Genomic DNA, 26,720 nt, shown 5'->3' on the forward strand with positions numbered 1-26,720 from the left:
TATTTGTATCTTTGGTTCCCTATATGTTATATATCTTTTATCTTCCTTGGCCACCTTCAAGATTTTTGCTTTGTTTTTGGTTTTCAGCAAAAACTGAAAAAATTTTTCAAATCTAGACATTTTGTAATGTCTAGGCATGTTTTATTTGGTGTTAATTCTGTTTGTTGTTTGCTGTACTTCTTGGATCTCTGGTTTGACTTCTGCTGTCACTTTTGGAAAATTCTTAGACATTTTCATTTCAAATATTTCCTCTGTCCCATTTTGTTTTTCTACTCCTTCTAACCTCCAATTGCATGTATGTTAGACCATTTGAAAATTTCTCACCATTCTAGGTTGGTGCTCTATTTCTTTTTCTTTTTGTGTTTCAGTTTGGGTATTTTCCCTTGATCCATTTTCAAGTTCACTGTTTGTTTCCTTGGCTGTGTTGAGTTTATTAATGAGCCAGTTGTAAATGCACTTTATCTCTTTTACCAGGTTTTTGGTTTGTAGCATTTCTACTGGATTCTTTCTTATGGTTTCTGTCTCTTTGCTGTAATCCCCATCTGTTTTGCATGTTGTCTTGCAGTTCTTCCATGAGAACTGTTAGCATATATCATAGTTATCTTAAATTCCATACCTAATAGTTCCAATATCTGGGTCTGTCTTACTCTAGTTATGTTGTTTGGGTTTTTTTCCTGACAGTGGGTTGTTTTCTTTCTTGCTTTTTGTATGTTGGGTGTTGGACATCTTGTTTAGGACAGTAAAGACTGAGATAAATCGTATTTTTGCCTGCACATGGACCCATCTTGGTTTGTGCTAGGATTTTAGTGGGGCAGGGGAGGGGTTGGTTTAGTCTAGCCAGGAGTTGAATTGGCTTTGGCTTTTGTTGTTGCTCTTCTTTTCCTCAGTGTATCACAGGCTTTAGATTCCTCTAGAGTTAGTGTTTGTCTCACCCTGAGCTGTAGGTCTTTCCTTTGCACCTGTGCCTCAGAAGAGGTCTCTCTTTGCACTGTTGACCCTCCTCAGGAATAGAGTGCTGTTACTTGTTACTCAGTGTTTGTCGGTAGGGCATTTTCTGTTGTTCTGATTCAGCCTCAGTCTTAGGCAGGCTCTGTGACCCAGGGTCTAGGGGATAGGGCCCTCTTCCCCAGCTTTAGGAGGCCTATGGTAGTCTGGGCTCATAATATATTCCTGCCTCCATTGGGATAGAGGGCCTGTCTTTCCCCTTCCTATATCAGCAGTGGGGTTTTATTTGTGCTCTAAGGTCATCCAGGCTTGCTGCCTTCCCTCGGGACCTGAAGGTTTTTGTTCTCTAGGGGAGAAAGAGTTGAAGAATCTGGGCTGTGCTTCAGCTTCATGCCTTTACAGTGGTGGTTGCTGTGTCCTTCTTCCAGACCTGTTTTGAAGTTTCTTATCTTCCCTACCCCCAATCTTTCTTATGAGTCCCTGGGAGGTCTGTGGAGAAGAGTCTACAAGTGAGTTTGAATTCTTCTTGTATCTTTGCTTCCCACAGGTTCTGTGCTTTCATATTAAACTACATGTGGCCTTAAGCAATTCATTAAAAACTTTAGCTGAATTCTTACCTGGCTTGTATCATACCTGGTATTTTCCCCAGGTAAGCAAGTGCTCCAGCTCCATGTGTCCTTGGATTTCATCTCTCCTTAGATTTCAGGTTAATTGGTTTTCCTGTGGACTTACAACTCTCTGATGGGTTCAAGAAAAGTTGTCATTTTTCAGATTAATATGCATTATTTTGTTGTTGTAAGGATTGGAACAATGCTCTTTCCATCTTTCTACATATCCTAAGCAGAAGACAGTTGTTTTGTTGTTCAGTTTTATCTTGCAGACTTTTGTCACTGGTTGACTTGACTGTGATGTAGACTTATTAGAAGCTGTGTGCCAGCAGTGTAAGGGAAGGTAGCCCTGGCTGCTGGATTATGTTAGGAAAGGTGTTACCCTGATTGCTGGATAGGAAGCTGCATACCAAGGAGGAGAATCAAAAGTGTAGTGAGGGAAGAAAGCAAAAGCTGAATGTAGGAGGCCTGGATGTTGCCATGGTGAATGAGTATTTCATACAGGCAGGGAAGTCTACCTTTCATGCCAGGGGCATGCAGGAAATGTTGCTCTGAAGGAATGCAAAGTGGACGGAGCCCAGTGGTTCAGAAACTAACTCTGTGAACTCCAAATAGAAGCAAAGGTCCTTTTTGTGAGGAACCTGTCACATCCTGCTTAGGTGTGTGCATCTGATCAGAAATGTATGCCTAGTTGGGTCTCATGCTATATGAATTTGTAGTGGCTAAATACCTTGCATCTTGGAGGAAAAAATGGAAGACAGAGAATTCCTGTCTGCCTTGAACTGATATCATAGATTGATGTTTTAAGACTCAGGTTTTAAAGCTTCTTCTGTCAATATATTTTCTTTTAGACACTAAAGAGATTCAGTTAGAATATTTTTCCCAAGTAAATAAGCACTAGACACTTATTTAAAAGCCTAATGTCCTAATGAGACGAGAGTAATTTCAAATGCTGGCTAATATACCGCCAAACATAATCAGCTTTAAGGGGCAATTCAACACCAGCCATTAAATGATACTTAGAGTTATATATAATTAAATTCAATATAGATGTTTGTTTGATTAATAATTATTTTCCTTGATATCATTTTGGATCATTTGGGCTGTTGTAATTAAGCCTATGTTTTTGTATATATTCTAAATATTTTTAAAAGGATAACTTTGTTATGAGTACTGGTGTTCCTGTAAGCAAAAGTTTTTGTTTTACCTTATTGAATTATTCATAACACAGACTTATTACTAGCTGTCCACAATATTCATCAGATAAACACCCAGTTGTCATTTTAATGACAACCTGTTTCCATGATTTCACATTTTCTTGCCTATCATCCTAAGTTCTTTCTTCTAGATGGGCTTCCTCTTGTTCACTTCCCTAATGTTTTTCATCAGCAACTGAATATTCCTTTCTCATTGGTCACCTAAATGTTTCTTATATATCCTTCTTGTCTCTGAAATTGATACCTTTCATTTTCTTTGATACCTGTTCATTTTCCTTTTTAGCAACTCAGATATTCCAGTACTTTCTGACCTTCAGCAACATTATACCTGGTGGCTTTGATACCTTTTGCTGGTTAGATAATAGTATCTATAGTCTGTCTAATGACAAGGTAAAATTGAAGTAGTATTGGCGTTAACCTTATCCTCAAATTGAGAAAGTAATAATCAAACTGATCTCACCTTCTCATTCTTTATTGTCATTCATGATAGTCAAAGTGTTATTTTTACTGGTGATGATAACAAGCCACCATTCTAAGTTGTTTTCTTCTCTTACCTCGTCTTATTACTACATCTGATCCTGTTCTCTTTTTGAGGCCATACTAATGTTAGGATCTAGGACCAAAGACTTCCTTCATGTTTCTCTGTCAAGAAAACCTCTGGCTCCATCTCTTCTGACTTCTTTGTACCTTTTGCAGAAAGTTGTTTCCTTTAGTGAGAAAAATATCCTTTCACAAACAGATATAAGCAGACATACCCTTTGAAATAGTATGTGTATAACACACACACATGAATCTGTACTAAGCACACAAAGATATATACAAAGACACATTTTCACTTTAGATCTTGCACACACATTGTTAGCATAAATAAAATTTAAAAGTAAAACATCTGAGTGCCTACAGAGTGAAAGGTTCAGTGTTAGGTTCTTTAGGAATGTTTTATTAGGAGAGGATAAGTGTTTTAGTTACATATGGAAGAGTGGGAGTAAAGGAGAAATAAGTTTTAAGTCTTTTTGTAAATTGAATTCCAGAAAACCTTCATAGATGTTTTGATTAAAGACCATATGATAAATATCTTTCTCCTCAAACTTGCTGAACAATGCTGTGTGCTAGTTAATAACTACTGTGGCTTAGTTCAATTTGTCTTGTCTTAACCTAACATATATAAAATAAAGGAAAAAGTAATATTTATGTAGGACTTTACTATTTTAAAAATATTATGCTTTTTTAATTTCCTTTGAAAAGACTTGGCAAAAACTCATGTAGGTAGTGGTCTTTTTCCCTCCTTTTTGTAGTTCCTCCATTTTACTCTGGTTCCGTTTGTGCTTGTTACTAGGTTTCAGATTTCCCTGGAAATAGATCTGAAATTTAGATTTCTGATTATTAAAATGATAGCTGCTTTGAATATAACCAATAAACGTTTTCTTCAAGAATTTAATTGTATCCATACATATTAGGATATTCATGGAGGTGGATATTTGAAGATAATTAACAATTGCTTACTAGATAAAAATTAGAATATAATCCCCATCACATCCCTGAACAGGTAAGATAAAGCATATGTTAAAGTGTGATTTTCATAAGGGTAAAATCATGACTCTCATGTAAATATAAAATAAGTGTAAATTAAACATATTATGCAAATCATTAACTAATGAAGTTATCAGTAATTTGTGAGGTGTGGTTCAAAGAGCATTTGAAGAATTTAGGATTTTTATAGGCAGATAAGATTGCCAAATTAGATACAAAACTAGTTAATGTCCTGCAGATCCATAAATTCTAAACTTTGAGGTTCTCTGTTACCCTACTGGACGGAAATTTTAACTACTGCACAGATCATAAATTATTTGCATTTCTTCTGGACAAAATCTAAAAGTTAACCCTTGTCCCTACAGATGTTAGTACCTATTGATTAGTCTGTAGAAAGTCAGTCGAAGGCACGAGCTCCACACTGCATGAACTAACACCCAGTATTATCTTTTGACCATTCCCTAAGATTTAGATAGTTTTTTGGATATGTGAATTATATTTTTATAGGATTATATTTTGTAAAATTTGAACATTAGTGACATACTGAACATTCATATCACTGTAGAATAATAGAAACTACTTTCTGAAGTTTGATATTATTATTTTCATATCAATCTCTCTTTAAGCTTTGTATTCCTAGCCAGGACTAGTGTTTTTTTTTTAGTGTTTTCTCATATTATTTTCCAAATTGTTAAATGCTTAAAGGAAGACTTCATTTTAAAAAATATTCCCCTTTTTAAAGATATAAGCAAGTTTTTTCACTTAAAATACATTATTTTTTTTTTCTTTATACCTTTTGACCCCCTTCACCCATTTCTTCCACCCCCCACCCCACCTCTGGCAACCACCAAGCTGTTCTCTGTATTTATGAGCTTGTTTTTGTTTTTGTTTGCTAATTTTTAAGATCCCACATATAAGAGATGCTATTCTTCTTTCTTCTTCTGATTTATCCAGGAGGTACAGAGGTTTTGGAGGAAGCTCTGTGCTGTTTTCCCTAGTGACTGCACCAGTTTACATTCCCACCAGCAATGTACAAGGGTTCTGTTTTCTCCACATTCTTGCCAACACGTGTTATTTCTTGTCTATTTGATAATAGCCATTCTGGCAAGTGTGAGATTATATCTCATTGTAGTTTTGATTTGCATTTCCCTGATGATTAATGATGTTGAACCTGTTGGCCATCTTTATGTCTTCTTTGGAAAATATCTGTTCAGATTTTCTACCCATTTTTTAATCGGATGTTTGTTTTTTTGCTATTAAGTTGTATGAGTTCTTTATACATTTTAGATATTAGTCCCTTATCAGATATATGATTTCTAAATACTGTCTCCCATTCAGTTGGTTACCTTTTCATTTTGTTGATGGTTCCCTTTGCTGTGCAGAAGCTTTTTAGTATGATGTAGTCCCACTTATTTATTTTTGCTTTTGTTGCTTTTGCTTTCGATGTCAGATTAAAAAAAATCAGTGCCAAGACCTCTGTCAAGGAACTTACATCATATATTTTCTTCCAGGAGTTTTAAGGTTTCAGGTCTTAACGTTGAAATCTTTAAACCATTCTGAGTTAATTTAATTGAGTTTAAAATCTTTCTGATATTATCAGTTGACTAGTTAGTTGGAGATCTGTCAGTCATTCAAGATTTATCACTCAGCTAGAAATCGTAAATGATATGGTGGTTTTATTTTAAATGAAACACTCGTCAATAACAGAAACCATAAAATTCACTGATATTTGTTATATATAACAACTTAATAAGGAGCATAAGAATGGTAATCCTGAAAATTTGCCTCAAGACAATTATCCCCAGATGAATAAATTGTACTCATTTCATCAAAATTATTTCAATATCATAATGTCTTTAGTACTCTAAAAATTATGGTAAAAAAGATAGTATATAATGTGATTAAATCGAATTTGGATCTTCATTTATGGGGAATGAAAGACTTTCTACACAGTCAGTGAGTTGTCTACCAGGCCAGGCTTGCAGACATTTTCTCATATATAGTTGCTTAAAAAGAAACGTAAAAATTATAAAAATAAACCAGCTGGATTTCTTTTTTTAAGTGTAAAAGTTAAATTTCAAAGATCAGTTTATAAAAATAGTTTCCCCCTCTGTTTTTGATGGCATAATACCATTTTTCATCCTAATTTATATGTAGTCTTAAAATCCAACATGAAAGTAGATAGTTTTAAAAATGATTTACAATTCATTCTGTATCTTACATAACTATTTTAAAATTAAAGATTATGACTTCCATTTGTAGATGGGAAGAGCCAGAATTGGTCTTTCTTTTACTTTGGTATATGTTAAGATGGTATTATGAAGTTCACTTTAATTCAGTATTTTATAATATTAATAATTCAGTGAATTCTTTTTTTAAACTTAAAACAAGCTCATTGTATATTACTTTTATATTATGTTCTGGGAAAAAGTGATAAAATGCTATAGAATGATATAAGATTTTCATACCTGTTTGGGAAGTACTGCTTTAGAGTGATGCAGTGGACTGTTCTCTAAAATGTACAGTACCTTTGGAAAATGTATTATTTTAAGTATTTTTTGAAAAAAATGAAATGTTGAGTTCGTGGTTCCATCTTCTCCACAAGCAAGGCATTGTGTGATTTTTAAGGAGATTTGCTTTTGAGCTAGAAAAATGGTCTTCCTATCAATTAACCACTTAATTAGAGTAGATGACAATGTCAGTAGATATTTGGAAGTTTTATAGTAGATAATAAACAACTGACTATATGATGTTTAAATGAATATTCTAATGCCTAGAGTCTTGTCCTTTTTAATATTTTTGCCCTAATTCATAGTGTTATTTCTTATTCGTTAAGGAGTCACTTAACTAAAGATTCTAGCTTTTTTATAGCTTTGGAAAATATTTCTTTAGAATTTTCAACAGTTATGTCATTATTTCTTTGTTTTCATATTTAGAATCATAGGTGAAAAGGGGTCAGACATAATACATGTGACCTCAATATTATGTTTTAGACTCTTATTTTCTAGTTTTGTTTTTAATTTTGGTGATCATTGCTTTGGGGGACTGGATTTTTTATTTATCATTTTTTTCCTCTTTGCCGGTAATAAAACATCTCCTATAAAATAAAGTAACTCCCTGATTTGCATTGCTTTATGTTTAAACTTTTGTACAGGTTTGCTGTATTAGTGGCTTCTTTAAGAACTGTAACAGAAGGGAATATAGGAAATTTTACTAGTATTTTGTAGTTTAAGAAGCTGCAATGAATGATTTTAGAGAAAATAACCTAGTGTGGGATTCCAAATCTGTTTTGCCACATTGGCTCTGAAATGTGTCAGTTTTCTCTTTTTTTTTTCATGTAGATTGTCCAGAAATCTTTCTCTACACAACTTCTTTTTTTAGCATTTCTTTAACATTTTACTTCAGGCCTGAAACTCCCACTCTCCCCCACCCCACCCCCGAAAAACGCAGTGTCTTATTTTTGCTTGTGCCTTCGAATTTATTCTTTTTGTGAAATCACATCCCTCTGTGACATTTGCTATCACTTAAGAATAGAGTTAAATTGTCTGTCCAAACTTGATTTATCCTCTTGGAAGCAGTTGTCTGTAGTTTATACATTGCATTCTGGCAAGTGGTGTCATTTTCCAAAGGCCGGTGAACAGTTCTTTACCTTTGTAAAGAGTGTACTTTTGCTGTGTGCTGGGAGTAGGGCTTCTCCTTCCTCTTTAGGATGCCACTCCTGACTCCCTTCAAAAAAGGTGATTCTTAGATATACAGCATTTTCATACAGTAAGATTCTTTCCTACTACTGCAAACTCTTCCTAAAATGTTTCCCTCATTCTTTTGAAACATGTATTATACAATAAAATAGAAGCAGTTATAGCTGTTTTGCCAGCCTCCTCTACACTTTCTCCTCTCAAGTAAAGATGAGATTACTGCAGTGGAAACACATATTTCACCATGGTAGATAGTTCTCTAAATTGTTAATTTGAAGTGATGGTAGTTTTGAGTCAGCTGACTGTTTAAACTATTGCGCTTTTTTTCACATTATTTAGCTTTGAGATACCTTTGCTGTTGATATAATTCTGTATATCTACATGGCAGATCTACTGTTTTCACTTAGAACAGCCACCAGTGAATTTTATAAGAATATGGATTCTATAAAATTTTTGTGATGATGGAGAAAATTTGTTCTATGCAGGTCTCTATAATTATGATGTTCCCTTGTTAACGTTTGTTTTGCGTAAGTAAAAATATAATAGGAGTAATCTTAGCCAACTATTTAAAAAATTATATTTAGTAAGGGATAGTATACTCTCAAATATATTTTACATCATGAAAGAATCTGTACTATTTACATTTAAGTTGATTTTTTAGGAAAAGCTTTCAAGAGGAATATTCGGATGTAAATAAACTTTTGCCATATATAGCAATAACTGCGAATTTTCCCTTTGGCTTATTAAACTTGAAATCTGTTGCTAATGATTTTACTGTATTTAGGAACTACAACTGCAAAATGATTTTAATGTATTTAAGTATAATAGTGAGATTAACCAGAGTGGGTAGAAAGTGACAAGTGCTCTTTTCATTGGGCAAGACAGGTCATATATTAGAGAAAATGGCCCAAATTAAATGTATAGGATGACAACTCATTAAAATTATGACCTCTTAGAGCTTAAAGAGACATCACAGATAATTTAATGCAGCTGCCTTCTTTGGCACATAGGGAGATAAGCCTGGAGTGAATTCCTTTAGGTTAACTTCTACAAGTCAGTGAATTTGTGGCAGAGCTAGGGCACAAACGTGGAGTGATTGGCTCCTGACTCAGTATCCTTCCAATTATCATATAATGGTGTTTAACCTAGGAAAGGGATTTGGAAATCATTTGGGGTATTCTAGTAAAGCCTTTGGCCCTCTGTGCTACTACAACCAAAGGGACAACATTTAGATTTAGTTAGAGTATTTTCAGTAAAGGCTCTAGAAGCAAACCAGAAAACTTTAATCTATTTCTTTTTTATAAAAGCGTGCACAACTCTCTCTGGAATATTGCAGAAATAAAAAGCTCATTTACTTTGTAGAAGCATGACTTATTTATCCTTATATTCCCAGCACTAGAACACATAACTTCTAATAAATAATACTTCTAATAAATAAATTTAATGTCCAGTAAATAATGAATGTTGAACATTTGACGTTAAAATGTCAAATTATAAGGGACATGATAGCAATTTCTCAAGAGATATGTTTTCACTGCTTAAATTGAATATTGTGCCAAATAAGGAGAGCAGAAATAGAAGAGCAAAAAGACCATTCATTGTGTTATTTAAGTTTTCTATTCAGTCCTCTTTTCAGGAGAGAGTGCTCTGGAAGTGTTGTCTTTTCAGATGTGAATTCATGCTCAATTTAGCAAGTAGTTTATTTCCTCATGGAATAAATACATATTTCTTTGTTTCATTATTGGTATATTTCTGTTTAATAGATTGACAGTTTTGAAGAAAGGAAAAGCCCCTCCCTGGGATCTGATTGTGTTTAATTTTCTTAGTGTGGAAGTTTCTGTCTTGATCCCAAAAGGAGTTGGTGGCAGATTAAATGGTTTCCGTGGCCTAACTCCACTTATTATTTCATGTTTAACATCATGCCTGTCTCTAAGAACTAGTCTAAAGAAGTTGCATTAGAACAAGAGGATGAAATAGAGGCCCTCTTTAACAACTTTTTCACTAAGAAAACCATTTTCTGTGTTCTTTTTATTGTTTATCTTAAATTAGCTCCCATTAGAACCAAAACAGGAGAACAGTGAAATTGATATGCTAAACTCTTCATAGTAGAGATAGCATTAAATTGCCTTTTAAAATAGATAGGCAAAATATAGTTTGTTGTTATTAAACTAACCAAAAATGTAATTTGATGTTCAATATCTTTTTTATTTTTTTAATGGAAAAAAAGAGGCACATAAATTCCTTCTGCTTTCTGTCATCACCACCACAAGATTGTCCATTTTTTCTCTAACCTCCTTATTTGCTGCCTCAGAAGAGTTACCCTTTCTTCAGTCTGAGTTGAGATCTCGTGGTGCCCCTTCTGTCAGTGATTCCCTACTTCTGTTCATTCTTTCTGTTTTTAGTATTTTAATATAGTATTTAGAACATATTCTTAAAAAATACATATAACATGAAGCTTAATAATAAAACACTTGGGCACCCACGACCCAACCTAAGAATCCAGATATCAACAGCTTGAAATAAATTTGAGTGCCCCTCCCTGGTCTCATTCATATACCCCCCATCCCTTAACACCTAACTTATTTGTGTCTACCCATCCTTTGTTCATGTTCTCGTGCATGTGTGTGTGTGTGTGTGTGTGTGTGTGTGTGTGTGTGTATGTATTAAAAACATAAATGAGAAAGACAAAATCTTTAGAAGAAAATAGGGAGTGTTTATCTTTTATTATTCTTTTATATCTATTTCTATAGAGTTCCCATTTAAAGATATTGTTTATTCTTAATATATTTTCACCTATTTTTGAACTTCATAAATAATATGATTTTAGTCTTCAGTACCTTGCTTTTTCTCACTCATCATTATATGTTTAAGATTTATGCATATTCTTGCAGTAGATGTAGTTGATTCATTTTCACTGATGAATGTTACTCCATTCTGTGAATAAAAACAATTTACTTATTCTCCTATTGATGGACATTTGTGTTGTTTCCATTCTTTTGACATTATGAATGATGTTTACGTTCTTACATATGTCTCCTGGTAAATATGTATAAGATTTTTCTGCTTGCAGAATATCCAGGCATAGGTTATAGAAATGTTCAAGTTTTCAAGATAATGCCAAATTGTTTTCCAAAGGTGTTTTAATTTATGTATGCATTTCTGCTGTGTAAGAATTCATGCTGCCCAACAGCTTTGCTGACAACTTGATACCAGCTAAACCTGGATATTTGCCATTCATTATGGTTTTTTCTTTTCTCAAATTGTTGTTGGGTTTCAATGTTATTCTTGTCTCATAACATGAGTTGGAGTATTCGCTGCATTTCTATTCTTTGGAAGCATTTGTTTAAGATAGAAATGATCTGGGAGACTTCCCTGGTGGTCCAGTGGCTAAGAATCCGCCTTCCAATGCAGGGGACGTGGGTTCGATCCCTGGTAGGGGAACTAAGATCCCACATGCTGTGGGGCAACTAAGCCCGTGCACCACAACTAGAGAGCCTGTGTGCTGCAATGAAAGATCACGCCTGCAACAGCTAAGACCTGATGCAGCCATAAATAAATAAATGAATAAAATGTTTTTAAAAGATTGAAATGATCTGTTCTTTGATATCAATTAGTTGAAGTATAGTTAATTTACACTATTACATTAGTTTTGGGTGTACAGCATAATGATTTAGTATTTTTAGAGATTATACACCATTAAAAGTTATTACAAAACAATGGCTATAATTCCCTGTGCAGTATGATATACTCTTGTTGCTTATCTATTTTATACATACTAATTTGTATCTCTTAATTCCATACCCCTATCTTGCCACTCCCCCCTATCCCACTGGTAACCACTAGTTTGTTCTTTGTATCTATGAGTTTGTTTCTGTTTTGCTACATATAATTATTCATTCTATATTTTAACTTCCACAAATAATTGATAACATAGTATTTGTCTTTTTTTGTCTGACTTATTTCACTAAGCATAATAATCTCTAGGTCCATCCATGTTGCTGCAAATGGCTGAATTTGTTTTTTTTATGGCTGAGTAATATGCCATTTTATATATGTATACATGTGTGCGTGTGTGTATTTACACACACGCACACATGTATACACACACACACACACACACACACACACACACACACACCACATCTTTATCCATTCATCTGTTAATGGACACTTGGGTTGCTTCTGTATCTTGGCTATTGTAAATAGTGCTACTGTGAACATTGGGGTGCATATATCTTTGAATTAGTGTTTTTGTTTTTTTCTGGATATGTACCCAGGAGTGGAATTTCTAGATCATATGGTAGTTCTATTTTTAGTTTTTTTGAGGAAACTCCATACTGTTTTCCACAGTGGCTGCACCAATTTACATTCTCACCAACAATGTAATGTGGTCCCTTTTCTCCACATTCTCGCCAACATTTGTTATTTGTGGTCTTTTTGGTGACAGCCATTCTGACAGATATGAGGTGATATCTCATTGTAGTTTTGATTTGCATTTCTCTGTTGATTAGCAAGATTGAGCATCTTTTCATGTGCCTGTTGGCCGTCTGTGTGACTTTGGAAAAATGTCTGTTCAGGTCTTCTGCCCATTTCTTTATCAGGTTGTTTGGGTTTTTTGATATTGAGTTGTATCAGTTGTTTATTAACCCTTATTGGTCATATTATTTGGATATTAACTCCTTATTGGTCATATCATTTCCAAATACTTTCTACCATTCAGTAGGTTGTCTTTTTGTTTTGTTGATGGTTTCCTTTTCTGTGAAAAAGCTTTTAAGTTTGATTAGGTCCCATCTGTTTATTTTTGCTTTTATTTACTAATTCTTTTTTTTCCCTTAGGAGACGGATCAAAAAAAATATTGCTACAATCTGTGTCAAAGAATGTTCTTTGTTCACCTCTAAGGATTTTATGGTTTCAGGTTTTACATTCAGGTCTTTAATCCATTTTGAGTTCATTTTTGTATATGGTGTGAGGAAATGATCTAATCTCATTCTTTTAGATGTAGCTGTTTAGTTTTCCCAGCACCACTTATTGCTAGGACTTCAAAAAATTGTGTTGAATAAAAGTGGTGAGAGTGGGCATCCTTGTCTTGTTCTTGAATTTAGAGGAAAGGCTTTCAGCTTTTTACCATTGTGTTTGATGTTAGCTGTGGGTTTATCATAACTGACTTTTATTATGTTGAGATATGTTCCCTCTATGCCCACTTTGATGAGTTTTAATCATGAATGCATGTTGAATTTTGTCAAATGCTTTTTCTGTGTCTATTGAGATGATCATGTGATTTTTATCCTTTTGTTAATGAGGTGTATGACATTGATTTCTGAATATTGAACCATTCTTGCATCCCTGGAATAAATCCCTCTTGATCATGGTATATGACCCTTTTTATATATTGTTGGGTTCAGTTTGCTAGTATTTTGTTGAGGATTTTTGCATCTATATTTATCAAAGATATTGGCCTGTAATTTTTTTTTTTTTTGTAGTGTCTTTGTCTGGTTTTGGTATCAGGGTAATGCTGGCTTCATAGAATCCATTTAGGATCGTTCCTTCATCTTCGGTTTTTTGGAATAGTTTGTGAAGAATTGGTATTAGTTCTTCTTTATATGTTTTGTAGAATTTCCCTGTGAAGCCATCCAGTCAGTCCAGGGCTTTTGTTTGCTAGGAGTTTTTTAAATTACAAATTCTGTTTTGCTACTAGTGATCAGTCTGTTCAGATTGTCTGTTTCTTCTTCTTCTTTTTTTTTTTTTTTTTTTGGGTTTTTGGCCTCTCACTTTTTTGGCCTCTCCCGTTGCGGAGCACAGTCTCCAGACACACAGGCTCAGCGACCATGCCTCACAGGCCCAGCCGCTCCGCGGCATGTGGGATCTTCCCGGAGTGGGGCACGAACCCATGTCCCCTGCATCGGCAGGTGGACTCTCAACCACTGCACCACCAGGGAAGCCCTGTCTATTTCTTTTTGATTCAGTCTTGGCAGGTTGTACATATCTAGAAATTTGTGTATTTCTTCTAGGTTGTCCAGTTGGTTAGCATATAACTGTTGGTAGTATTCTCTTGCGATTTTTTTTTTTTTATATCTCTGGTATCAGTTGTTATTCCTCCTTTTTTTCTTTTGTTTATTTGGTTTCTCTCTTCTTCGTGAGCCTGTCTAAGGGTTTATCAGTTTTGTTTATTTTTTTAGAGAACCAGCTCTTGGTTTCATTGATCTCTTCTCTCTTTTGGTATCTATTTCATTTATTTCTTCTCTGATCTTTATTATTTCCTTTCTTTTGCTGACTTCAGGCTTTGTTTGTATTTCTTTTTCTAATTCCTTCAGATGGTAGGTTAGGTTGTTTATTTGAAATTTTTCTTGCTTCTTGAGGAAGGCCTGTGTCGCTGCAAACTTCCCACTTAGAACTGTTTTTGGTGCACCCCATAGATTTTGGAAAGTTGTATTTCCATTTTCATTTGTCTTCAGGTATTTTCTCATTTCCTCTCTGATTTCTTCATTGACCCATAGGTGTTTTTTGTAGCTTGTTGTTTAGTCTCCACATATTTGTGGTTTTCCCATTTTTCTTTCTGTAATTGATGTCTAGTTTATTAATTCTGTTGTGGTTGGAATAAATACTTGATATAATTTCTGTTCTCTTAAATTTGTTGAGACTTGTTTTGTGGACTAGCTTGTGATCATTCCTGGAGAACGTTCCATGTGCACTTGAAAAGAATGTGTATTCTGCTATTTTTGGATGAAATGTTTTGTAGACATCTGTTAAGTTCAGCTGGTATATTGTTTCCTTTAAGACCACTGTTTCCTTACTGATTTTCTGTCTGGAAGATGTCTATTGATGTAAGTAGGATGCTCAAGTCCCCTACTACTATTTTATTGGTTTTTCCGTAACATCTTATGGGAAAACCGAAATGAACTTTTTGGCCAACCCAATATTATTGTCAGTTTCTCCCTTTATATCTGTACTATTTGCTTTATATATTTAAGTGCTCCTGTTTTGGGTTTATATATGTTAACCAGTGTAAAATCCTCTTCTTGTATTGATACCTTTATCATTATATAATGTCCTTCTTTGTCTTTTGTTATACCTTTTTTTAAAAAAAAGTCTGTTTTGTCCCTGCTTTCTCATCATTTCCATTTGCATGAAATATCTTTTTCCATCTCTCACTTTCAGTCTGTGTGTACCTTTAGCACGGAAGTGAGTCTCTTATGGGCAGAATGTAGATGACTCTTGTTTTTTATCCAGTCAACCACAGTGTGTCTTTTGATTGGAGCATTTAGTTCATTGACATTTAAAGTAATTATTGATAGGTATGTACTTATCGCCATTTTATTACTTGTTTTCTGGTTGTTTTTGTAGTTTCTTCTCTGTTGATTTCTTCTTTTTGTTTCTTCCCTTGTGGTTTGATGATTTTCTTTATTATTATGCTTGTGTTTCTTTCTTCTCAGTTTTTGTATATTTGTTGAAGGTTTTTGATTTGTGGTTACCATGGGCTTCAATTATGTTGACTTATAACTATACCTATTTGTTTTAAACTGGTAGTCGTTTAAATTCAAACACATTCAAAAATATCTACATATTTTACTCCTTCCACTTTGTGGGTTTTTTTGTTTTGTTTTTTTTTGAGGTACGCGGGCCTCTCACTGTTGTGGCCTCTCCCATTGCGGAGTAAAGGCTCCAGACGCGCAGGCTCAGTGGCCATGGCTTACGGGCCCAGCTGCTCTGCGGCATGTGGGATCTTCCCAGACTGGGACACGAACCCGTGTCCCCTGCATTGGCAGGCAGACTCTCAACCACTGCGCCACCAGGGAAGCCCCACACTTTGTGTTTTTTGATGTCACATTTTATATCTTCATTTTATGCCTTCACTGTTTATATAAAGTTATAGTTGCTGTTATAATTTTTTGTGTTTTAATCTTTGTACTAGCTTATTTAAGTGGTTGTTCCTCAGCCCTAACTGTATATTTGCTTGTCCTACTGAGATTTTCCCTTTTCCATGGATTCTTACTTCCCTTCACTTGGAGAAGACCCTTTAACACTTCTTTTAGAGTTGATTTAGTATGAACCCTTCTAGTTTTTGATTGTCTGAGAAGTTTTTTTTTTTAGTCCCTTCTTCGTTCCTCAGTGATAATCTTGCTGGGTAGAGTATCCTAGGTTGCAGTTTTTTCCCTTTTAGCACTTTAGGTATATCATGCCACTGTCTTCTGACCTGCAAAGTTTCTGCAGAAAAATCAGCTGATAGCCTTATGGGGATTCCCTTGTATATGAATCTCTATTTTTCTCTTGCTGCCTTTAGAATTCTCTCTTTAACTTTTGCCATTTTAATTATGGTATGTTTTGGTATGGATCTGTTTGGTTTCATCTTATTTGGGACCCTGTGTGCCTCTTGTACATAGATATCTGCTTCTTTCTTCAGGATTGGGAAGTTTTCAGCCATAATCTCATCAAATACATTTTTGATCCTCTTCTTTCTCTTTTCTCCTTCTGGGACCCCTATAATATGAAAGTTGATATGTTTAATGTTATCCCAGAGATCTCTTAAATTGCTCTCATTTTTAAAAATTTGTTTTTCTTTTTGCTGTTCTGACTGGATGATTGCCATTATTCTGTGCAGAAGACTGCACCACTTAGCCTGCTATTCATTCCTTCTAGTGTGTTTTTTATTTCAGTTATTGAATCCTTCATTTCTGATTGGGTTTTTCTTGCTTTTTTCTAGTTCCTTGTTAAAATTCTCACTGTGTTAATCTATTCTTTTCCCTAATTCAGTTAACATTCTTATTACTAAAGCTTTGATTTCTTTTTCTGTAAATTGCTCATTTCTGTTTCATTATTTTTTCCTGGTTATTCTCTTGCTATTTCATTTGAGACCAGTTCCTCTGCCTTTCATTTTACTTAACTTTCTCTGTCTCTATGAATTTTGGTGAAATAGTTACCTATTGTGTCTTAAAGGTTTGTCCTTCTGCGGGATCGTTCATGTACAGACTGCATATGCCCAGTGCCCAGTGGTTGGAGAGCTGGATTTGACGTGGATGCCAGTCATGTCTTTCCTCAGGGTATAATGGCCACTATCACCTTGGTAAGAGGTGGTGCTGGAGGTGGAGGTGCCAGGGCTGTAGCCGGGTGTGAGACGAGGCTTCTCCTCTGCTCAGTGGCCATCACTGGCCTTTCAGGTGTGGGGTCTGATCCCAAGTTGGTGAAGCAGAAGCCCTGAAGGTCAGGCCTGCTCTGACTTTGTTCCCCTTAAGTGTGTGCTTTCTACTTTCCCAGCACCATGACCCTTGACCCAGAGTGGGGGAGTGCTGAAGCAAATGGGGCCTGTGTGCACTCTTGGCTTATTTTGCTTGCAGACAGATTCTAAGCTGCACCGCCTTGCAGGTGCCAGCAGTTGTTTCTCCCCCTTCATTCAGACCCCAGCCAATCACACCCACAGCCTCTGCCACCATTGCCCTGTCATGAAGCCACACCACAGGGCAGGTGGGGCCTTGTGGTCTCAGCGTGTATTGGGAGGTGAGCTGTAGGGGAATGGCTGCTGTCAGAGTTCTGGGCTGCTTCTGATGCACTGCCTGAGTATGTGCCAAGAGTGGCTGTCACTGCTCTCTGCAACCGAGTTGCCTCTGAATCCACAGCTGAGCTTTCTCCTGGTCGTGTGACCCCCTAGATCCAGTACGTCTTGCAACATGGAGTAAGCAGACCTGGAGCCTTTGCTTGGCTTCGGCTGGGATATGCACTGAGGCAGTCACAGGAAACCCTGCAGCCACTGGACGGTCCTCACTCTGTTCTCTCCGCATTGCCTCATGGGCACACCAGCATGCATGCTTCTCACAAATGGAGTCCAGGCTTCCCATACTCCTCCAGTTAGTCCCAGCAATCCTCCAGCCAACCACGGGCCTGTCCCCGCTGTGTTGGACCCCAAGAGTGAGATGCCCAGTCTGTGGCTTGAACTGCTCACTCCCCAGGGCGGGTCTCCACCCATGTAATCTTTCTTTTCTTCTGTGTCCCCTTTCAGGGGCACAGCTCCCGACCTTATTATGTCTTTTCCCTTCCTACCTGATTCCATGTGGATCTTATAGCCTTTCTTGTATGGGAGTCTTTCTGCCAGTTTCCAGTTCATCTTCAGTGAGAATTGTTTCACATATAGATGTACTTTTGATGTGTTCATGAGGAGGAAGTGAGTTCCACGTACTCCTCCTTGGCCATCTTGATTGATCCTTTGTTCTTTAATTTTTAAAACTCACTTGTAAATTGGCTGGGCCTGGTATTTTCTTTCTGGGAAGGTTTTTTTAAAAGAGATTTATATGTGTTTTAGTTTTTTAGTATTTTTATTATAAGGAGTTATGAACACATCAAAAAGTAAACAGAATATTATAGTTAACTCCATGTATCCCTATACCCAGTTCCAACAACTGTCAACCCATGGGCCACCTGCCCCATCCTTACCCCTATCCACTTCACCCAAGGAAGACTGGGGATGTTATAGTGAAGGAAATTTAAGACATTTGAATATCTGCAGACTCTTTTTTAAAAAATATAGCCCAAGACCATTAACATGCCTTAAAATAAACAGTTCCTTAATATCAAAGAGCCAGTTGGTATCAAATTTGATGAATGTTATAAAAGGATTTAGTAATATATAAAAATATTCTGTATAAATAATATATTTTAAAATTTATTCATAAATTTATACATAAATTGTGAATGCACACAGATTGATTTATTTCTTTGAATTAGGATCCAGATACTGTCCAGATATTGTGCTTGGTTTGAGATGCCTTTCCAAATGGATAGGTGTTAAAATCTTGTTAATGATTTCTGATTTGATTGGTTATTGATTTCTAACTTAATTTCATTGTGGTGATAGAACGTTAGAAGTTATTTCCTTTGAAATGTACCAAGGTTTTCCTTATGACCTAATATACACTCAAGTTTTAAAATATTTCTTGTTTGCTTAAAAAGAATATGTAATTCTCTTATTATTGGTTGTGGAATTTTGAGTTAGTCCATTAAATTAAGCTTTTTAATCTCAATTTCTCTTTCTCTTTTCTTACACAATTTTTTTTTTCTTGGGGAGACCAGGATATGTGTTTTACAGGATTTTTTGTTTCAGTGAGCATCCACGTGGTATAGTTTAACATATCATTCTCCTCTTTTGCATCTCTGTATTTCCGTGAATTCATAGTTGGATTCAAACAGTTGATTAGATTAAGACCTGAATTTCTTTTTCCAGGGCTGTTCATTGGTGATGATGTTTCCTTGATCATGAGGCTCGTAGCCTTCTTTTTTTATGATATTGGCAGCCATTGATGTTCAATGCCTAGATCCTTTAGTTTATTAAAGAATTTGAATTGATAAGCAAATTGTTACTTATTTGGCCAGTGGAAGCCTTTTCCGGACCTTTTGGCACAACCCTAAAAGTTTTGGATGGCTTTCTTGATATTTGAATGGGAAGATGTTACAAGGTCACCATGTGTATTTCCAGCCCCAGATCTAGAACTGGCCATTTCTCCAAGGAACCTTGATTACGTTTAGGGGGAAACAGTGTTTGAAGACAACAATCTGGGATGCTAGGAGTGTGCATTTCTACAGAATGCCTTTGTCATTATTTCTAAACGTTGCAGTGGACAGAACTAGAAAATTTATATTATGTGAGTGTGCATGTTTTTATTTAAAATGAAATACATCATGAGTTTAATCTGATACTTCCAATTCAAATTGAAGACCATAGGGTAACTTTTTCCCTTTCCTGTCTTCCCTCTCAAGAATTCTGTTTTCTCAAGGACATGAGGGTTAGGAGAATAAGAATAACGCATATTAATCATTTGCTGTCTTTTTCATCAAGTGATCTCTGAATAGCAATGCTAAAACTACCACTAACCAGTATGATCACTGAAAATGAAAAGAATCTAGTGATTCACTTCACCTCATTGATTATAGGTGTTCTGGGGTTTTTTTATGTCAGTTTTGATAAATTACTTTTTTTATAGGAATTTGTCCAGTTCTTCTAAATTTGCATAGTTATTGACAAAAGCATGTCCTGTGTCCATCTGTATCTTTTAAATCACTGCTGTCTATGTAGCCATGTTCTTTTTATTCTTAGTGTTATTTAAGTGTACTTTCCTTTTCTTCTTGCTTTACGTTATCAGAACTTTGTTGATTTCATTTTAGTCTTTTCAAGGAACAACTTTTGGCTTTATTAATTTCTTAATTTCTCCCCTTCCTTCTCTTTTCTTTGGATGTATTCTGTTGTTCTCCTCCCACTCCCTGCCCCCCAACTTCTTAGGTAGGTCACTTAGCTCGTTATTCATTAGCCTTTCTTTTCTAACATAAGCATCCAAGGCATTTAATGTGTTGTTATCAATAGCAATTTGTTATAAACCCTAATTATGACAGGATTTATTTTTCTCTGATAGTTTTATGAACTTTAAAAAATTTTTTATTTTATTTTTTATTTATTTATTTTTGGTTGCATTGGGTCTTTTTTGCTGCGTGTGGGCTTTCTCTAGTTGCATTGAGTGGGGGCTACTCTTCATTGCAGTGTGTGGGCTTCTCATTGAGATGGCTTCTCTTGTTGCAGAGCATGGGCTCTAGGCGCACTGGCTTCAGTAGTTGTGGCTCATGGGCTCTAGAGCGCAGGCTCAGTAGTTGTGGTGCACAGGCTTAGTTGCTCCACGGCACGTGGGATCTTCCTGGACCAGGGGTTGAACCCGTGTCCTCTGCGTTGGCAGTGGATTCTTAACCACTTTGCCACCAGGGAAGTCCCCTTTTATGAACTTTTGATACCATGCTTTTGTTATCTTCCTAAGGTGACTCCCCTTCCACCCTTTTAGCAAAGCATTTTGTAGTCTTGGTTATTTCCCCTTATTTACTGTTTACATTACAACTTCATATATAGTATGGATATACCTAGTTTTGCATATTGGGTATGTTTCTGAATTTTTCTTTTCCTTCTTTCTTTTCCTGGTAGTTCTTTCACAAGTCCTCCTTATGTTGTTGAGTTTATTCCTCCCCTTTTTTTTAAAGTTAAGTTTATCAAGGTATAATTTACACACAGTAAAATTCCTTTTTTAGCCTACAATTTTGAGATTTGACAAACAGATATAGTCATAAATCCTTCATCACAGTTAAGATACAGAATAGTTGCATCATCCCCAAAGATTTGCTCCTCACATTTGATAGTCACCCCTTCTACCGCTCTCTCTATGGTGCCTGTCTTCTCTGCATATTCAGACTAGTTGGTTTTACTGTGACCTCAGCTCTCTGAGGAGTTTCAGAAAAGTTTTAATTTTGTAGATTATCTGGGCTTTGTTGTTGTTTAGGGTGGGAATGGTGCTCTTTCCAGTTGGACACGTTATTTTTCTTATCAAGTCTTTTGCATTAACACTACCATTTGAATATCTTTCTCCCACATATGTATTTTTTTAATACTCATGTATATCTTCATTGAAGTTTTATTTAGTGCTAAAATGGTATCTTTGTTCATTTTGTAATTTGTATTTGAAATCTTTTAAAGTTTAAAGAGTATCATTTTAACAGGTAAGTTTCAAGTTTATGAATTCTCTGAACTTCTCCCTACTTTCTAGTTCTGTTTTTCAAATTAAATATTAGTATATGTTATCCTGAGTTTTACCCTACTATTAGAGGATATGTTTTGTTAATATATAATCAAAGGAATGATAGAGAAATTTCATGTTAGAAAAGTATATCATTTTTTGATTTCCAGATTTATTATTCATTTGTACTTATTATTGTAGTGTACCTAGCTAATTTTAAGACCATGTGAAAATTCTTTGACGAATACATCTTTGTACTAAAGGGATTGATTTTTACTACCAAGAAATTATTCATATTGATAAGATTTGAAAATATTTCATCTGAGCTACTAACGTCTCTTGTTTTTTATAATGTGTTATTATAAATGGTTTGTGATAGCTTATTTCTTAACAGCCACAATTTATTGAATTGATTTTAAATGCTGTTGTATTATTTAAATAAATATCTATGTAATATTTCATCATGTTGGAAATAGTATTGCATATGCTAATCAATTTTACCTCCTCATCACTATTCATGGACATTAATAGTGACTAAGTTTTTTTTTTTTCTTTCTTTTTACCTTTCTAGGTTATTTTAGTGTCTGCCAATAAACTGACTCGTTATATAGAACCATGCCAGTTAACAGAAGATTTTGGTGGGAGTCTCACCTATGATCATATGGACTGGTTAAATAAGAGGCTGGTTGGTATATTACAATGAGAAACATGTTATTATATATAAATAAGACATATTTTGATAGCTTTTTAATTTTAATCAACTGAAAGGTAGACTGTTTACTTTTTACAAAACTAAAGAAATATAATGCATACCATACGATAGCATAATGCTTGAAGGCATATACTCTGGAGTCAGACTCACAAATATTAGCTATTACTGTTGTCATTAGTAGCAGTATTATAGTCAAAGTTGTAAATCTTTTGAGTTGAATAACAGCAGCATAATTTCCTGAGAGGTAATCTAGTTGATACACCAAATTTTTTTTATACAGCAGGTTCTTATTAGTTATCTATTTTATACATATTAGTGTATATATGTCAATCCCAATCTTGCAATTCATCCCACCACAACCCCACCCCCCGCTTTCCCCCGTCGGTGTCCATACGTTTGTTCTCTACATCTGTGTCTCTATTTCTGCCTTGCAGACCAGTTCATTTGTACCATTTTTCTAGATTCCACATATATGCGTTAATATACAATATTTGTTTTTCTCTTTCTGACGTATTTCACTGTGTATGACAGTCTCCAGGTCCATCCACGTCTCTACAAATGACCCAGCTTCGTTCCTTTTCATGGCTGAGTAATACTCCGTTGTATACATGTGCCACATCTTCTTTATCCATTCATCTGTTAATGAGCATTTAGGTTGCTTCCTTGTCCTGGCTATTGTAAATAGTGCTGCAGTGAACATTGTGGTACATGACTCCTTTTGAATTATGGTTTTCTCAGGGTATGTGCCCAGTAGTGGGATTGCTGGGTCATATGTTAATTCTGTTTTTAGTTTTTTAAGGAACCTCCATGCTGTTGTCCATAGTGGCTGTATCAATTTACATTCCCACCAACAGTGCAAGAGGGTTCTCTTTTCTCCACACCCTCTCCAGCATTTGTTGTTTCTAGATTTACTGATGATGTCCATTCAAACTGGTGTGAGGTGATACCTCATTGTAGTTTTGATTCACATTTCTCTGATAATTAATGATGCTGAGCAGCTTTTCATGTGCCTGTTGGCCATCTGTATATCTTCTTTGGAGAAACGTCTATTTAGGTCTTCTGTCCATTTTTTGATTGGTTGTTTGTTTTCTTAATATTGAGTTGTATGAGCTTTTTCTATATTTTGGAGATTAATCCTTTGTCCATTGATTTGTTTGTAAATACTTTCTCCCATTCTGATGGTTGTCTTTTCATCTTGTTTATGGTTTCCTTTGCTCTGCAAAAGCTTTTAAGTTTCATTAGGTCCCATTTGTTTATTTTTGTTTTTATTTCCATTACTCTAGGGGTGGGTCAAAAAAGGTCTTGCTGTGGTTTTTGTCAAAGAGTGTTCTTCCTATGTTTTCCTCTCTAAGAGTTTTACAGTGGCCGGGCTTACATTTAGGTCTTTGATCCATTTTGAGTTTATTTTTGTATATGGTGTTAGGGAGTGTTCTAATTTCATTCTTTGACATATAGCTGTCCAGTTTTCCCAGCACCACTTATTGAAGAGTCTGTCTTTTCTCCATTGTATATCCTTGCCTCCTTTGTCATAGATTAGTTGACCATAGGTGTGTGGTTTTATTTCTGGTCTTTCTATCCTGTTCTATTGATCTGTATTTCTTTTTTTGTGCCAGTACCATATTGTCTTGATTACTGTCGCTTTGTAGTATAGTCTGAAGTCAGGGAGTCTGATTCCTCCAGCTCTGTTTTTTTCTCTCAAGATTGCTTTGGCTATTCAGGGTCTTTTGTGTCTCCTTACAGATTTTAAGATTTTTTGTTCTAGTTCTGTACAAAATGCCATTGGTAATTTGATAGGGATTGCATTCAATCGGTAGATTGCTTTCGGTAGTATAGTCATTTTCACAGTATTCATTCTTCCAATCCAAGAACATGGTATATCTCTCCATCTATCTGTGTTATCTTTGATTTCTTTCATCAGTGTCTTATAGTTTTCTGAGCATAGGTCTTTTACCTCCTTGGTTTATTCCTAGGTATTTTATTCTTTTTTTGCAGTGGTGAATGGGATTGTTTCCTTAATTTCTCTTTCTGATCTTTCATTGTTAGTGTATAGGAATGCAAGAAATTTCTGTGCATTAATTTTGTATCCTGCAACTTTACCAAATTCATTGATTAGCTCTAAGAGTTTTCTGGTGGCATCTTTAGGATTCTCTATGTATAGTATCATATCATCTGCAAACAGTGACAGTTTTACTTCTTCTTTTCCAATTTGTATTCCTGTTATTTCTTTTTCTTCTCTGCTGTGGCTAGGACTTCCAAAACTATGTTGAATAATAGTGGTGAGAGTGGACATCCTTGTAGACATCCTTGTCTTGTTCCTGATCTTAGAGGAAATGGTTTCATTTTTCACCATTGAGAATGCTGTTTGCTGTGGGTTTGTCATATCTGGCCTTTATTATGTTGAGGTAGGTTCCTTCTCTGAACGCTTTCTGGAGAGTTTTTTTATCATAAATGGGTGTTGAATTTTGTCAGAAGCTTTTTCTGCATCTGTTGAGATGATCATATGGTTTTTATTCTTCAGTTTTTTAATATGGTATATCACATTGATTGATTTGCATATATTGAAGAATCCTTGCATCCCTGGGATAAATCCCACTTGGTCGTGGTGTTTGATCCTTTAAAGTGTTGTTGGAGTCTGTTTGCTAGTATTTTGTTGATTTTTGCATCTGTATTCATCAGTGATATTGGTCTGTAGTTTTCTTTTTTTGTAGTATCTTTGTCTGGTTTTGGTATCAGGGTGATGGTGGCCTCATAAAATGAATTTGGGAGTGTTCCTTCCTCTGCAATTTTCTGGAAGAGTTTGACAAGGATGGGTGTTAGCGCTTCTCTAAATGTTTGATAGAATTCACCTGTGAAGCCATCTGGTCTTGGACTTTTGTTTGTTGGAAGATTTTTCATCACAGTTTCAATATCATTACTTGTGATTAGTCTGTTCATATTTTCTATTTCTTCCTGGTTTTGTCTTGGAAGTTTCTACCTTTGTAAGAATCTGTCCATTTCTTCCAGGTTGTCCATTTTACTGGCACAGTGTTGCTTGTAGTAGTCTCTTATGATGCTTTGTATTTCTGAGGTGTCTGTTGCAACTTCTCCTTTTTCATTTTAATATTATTGGTTTGAATCCTCTCCCTCTTTTTCTTGATGAGTCTGGCTAAAGTTTTATCAGTTTTGTTTATCTTCTCAAAGAACCAGGATTTAGTTGATCTTTGCTATTGTTTCCTTCATTTCTTTTTCATTTATTTCTGCTCTCATCTTTATGGTTTCTTTCCTTCTACTAGCTTTGGGTTTTTTTTGTTCTTCTCTAGTTCATTTAGGTGTAAGGTTAGATTGTTTATTTGAGATTTTTCTTGTTTCTTGAGGTAGGATTGTGTTGCTATGAATTTCCCTTTTAGAACTGCTTTTGCTGCATCCCATAGGTTTTGGATCGTCGTGTTTTTGTTGTCGTTTGTCTCTAGGTTTTTTTTTATTTCTTCTTTGATTTATTCAGTGATCTATTGGTTATTTAGTAAGGTATTGTTTAGCCTCCATGCGTTGTATTTTTTACTTTTTTTTCCCTGTAATTTATTTCTAATCTCATAGCATTGTGGTCAGAAAAGATGCTTGGTATGATTTCAATTTTCTTAAATTTACCGAGGCTTGATTTGTGATCCAAGATGTGATCTATCATTGAGAATGTTCTGTGGGCACTTGAGAAAAAAGTGTAATCTGCTGTTTTCAGATGGAATGTCCTATAAATATCAATTAAATATATCTGGTCGATTGTGTCATTTAAAGCTTTTGTTTCCTTATTAATTTTCTGTCTGGATGATCTGTCCACTGGTGTAAGTGAGGTGTTAAAGTCCCCCACTATTATTGTGTTACTGTCGATTTCCTCTTTTATAGCTGTTAGCATTTGCCTTATGTATTGATATGCTCCTGTGTTGGGTGCATATATATTTAGAATTGTTATAACTTTTTGGATTGATCCCTTTATCATTTTGTAGTGTCCTTCCTTGTCTCTTGTAAGACTCTTTATTTTAAAGTCTATTTTATCTGAGTATTGCTATTCCAGCTTTCTTTTGATTTCCATTTGCATGGAATATCTTTTTCCATCCCCTCACTTTCTGTCTGTATGTGTCCCTAGATGTAAAGTGGATCTCTTGTAGACAACGTATATATGCGTCTTGTTTTTGTATCCATTCAGTGAGCCTGTGTCTTTTGGTTGGAGCTTTTAATCCATTCACATTTAAGGTAAGTATTGATATGCATGTTCCTATTACCATTTTCTTATTTGTTTTGGGTTTGTCTTTGTAGGTCCTTTTCTTCTCTTATGTTTCCCACTTAGAGAAGTTCCTTTAGCATCTGTTGTAGAGCTGGTTTGGTGGTGCTGAATTCTCTTAGTTTTTGCTTGTCTATAAAGCTTTTGATGTCTCTGTTGAATCTGAATGAGATCCTTGCTGGGTAGAGTAATCTTGGTTGTAGGTTCTTACTTTTCATCACTTTAAATATA

General features: G+C 35.3%; 1 protein-coding gene across 5 annotated transcripts in view; it reads left to right on the forward strand.

Moving 5' to 3' along the window:
- The window catches only part of SESTD1 (SEC14 and spectrin domain containing 1), a 142,846-nt gene that overhangs the window by 69,115 nt on the left and 47,011 nt on the right, over positions 1 to 26,720 (forward strand). For all 5 annotated transcript variants that reach the window (XM_027126934.1, XM_027126943.1, XM_027126961.1 and 2 more), the window contains one exon: positions 22,097 to 22,210. In XM_027126934.1, the coding sequence (XP_026982735.1) occupies positions 22,097 to 22,210 (114 nt within the window). The remainder of the gene's footprint in view (positions 1 to 22,096; positions 22,211 to 26,720) is intronic.

Source organism: Aethalodelphis obliquidens, unplaced genomic scaffold (assembly GCF_003676395.1).
Source record: "Aethalodelphis obliquidens isolate GAN/ISIS:26980383/991018 unplaced genomic scaffold, ASM367639v1 scaffold2, whole genome shotgun sequence".
Taxonomy (NCBI): domain Eukaryota; kingdom Metazoa; phylum Chordata; class Mammalia; order Artiodactyla; family Delphinidae; genus Aethalodelphis; species Aethalodelphis obliquidens.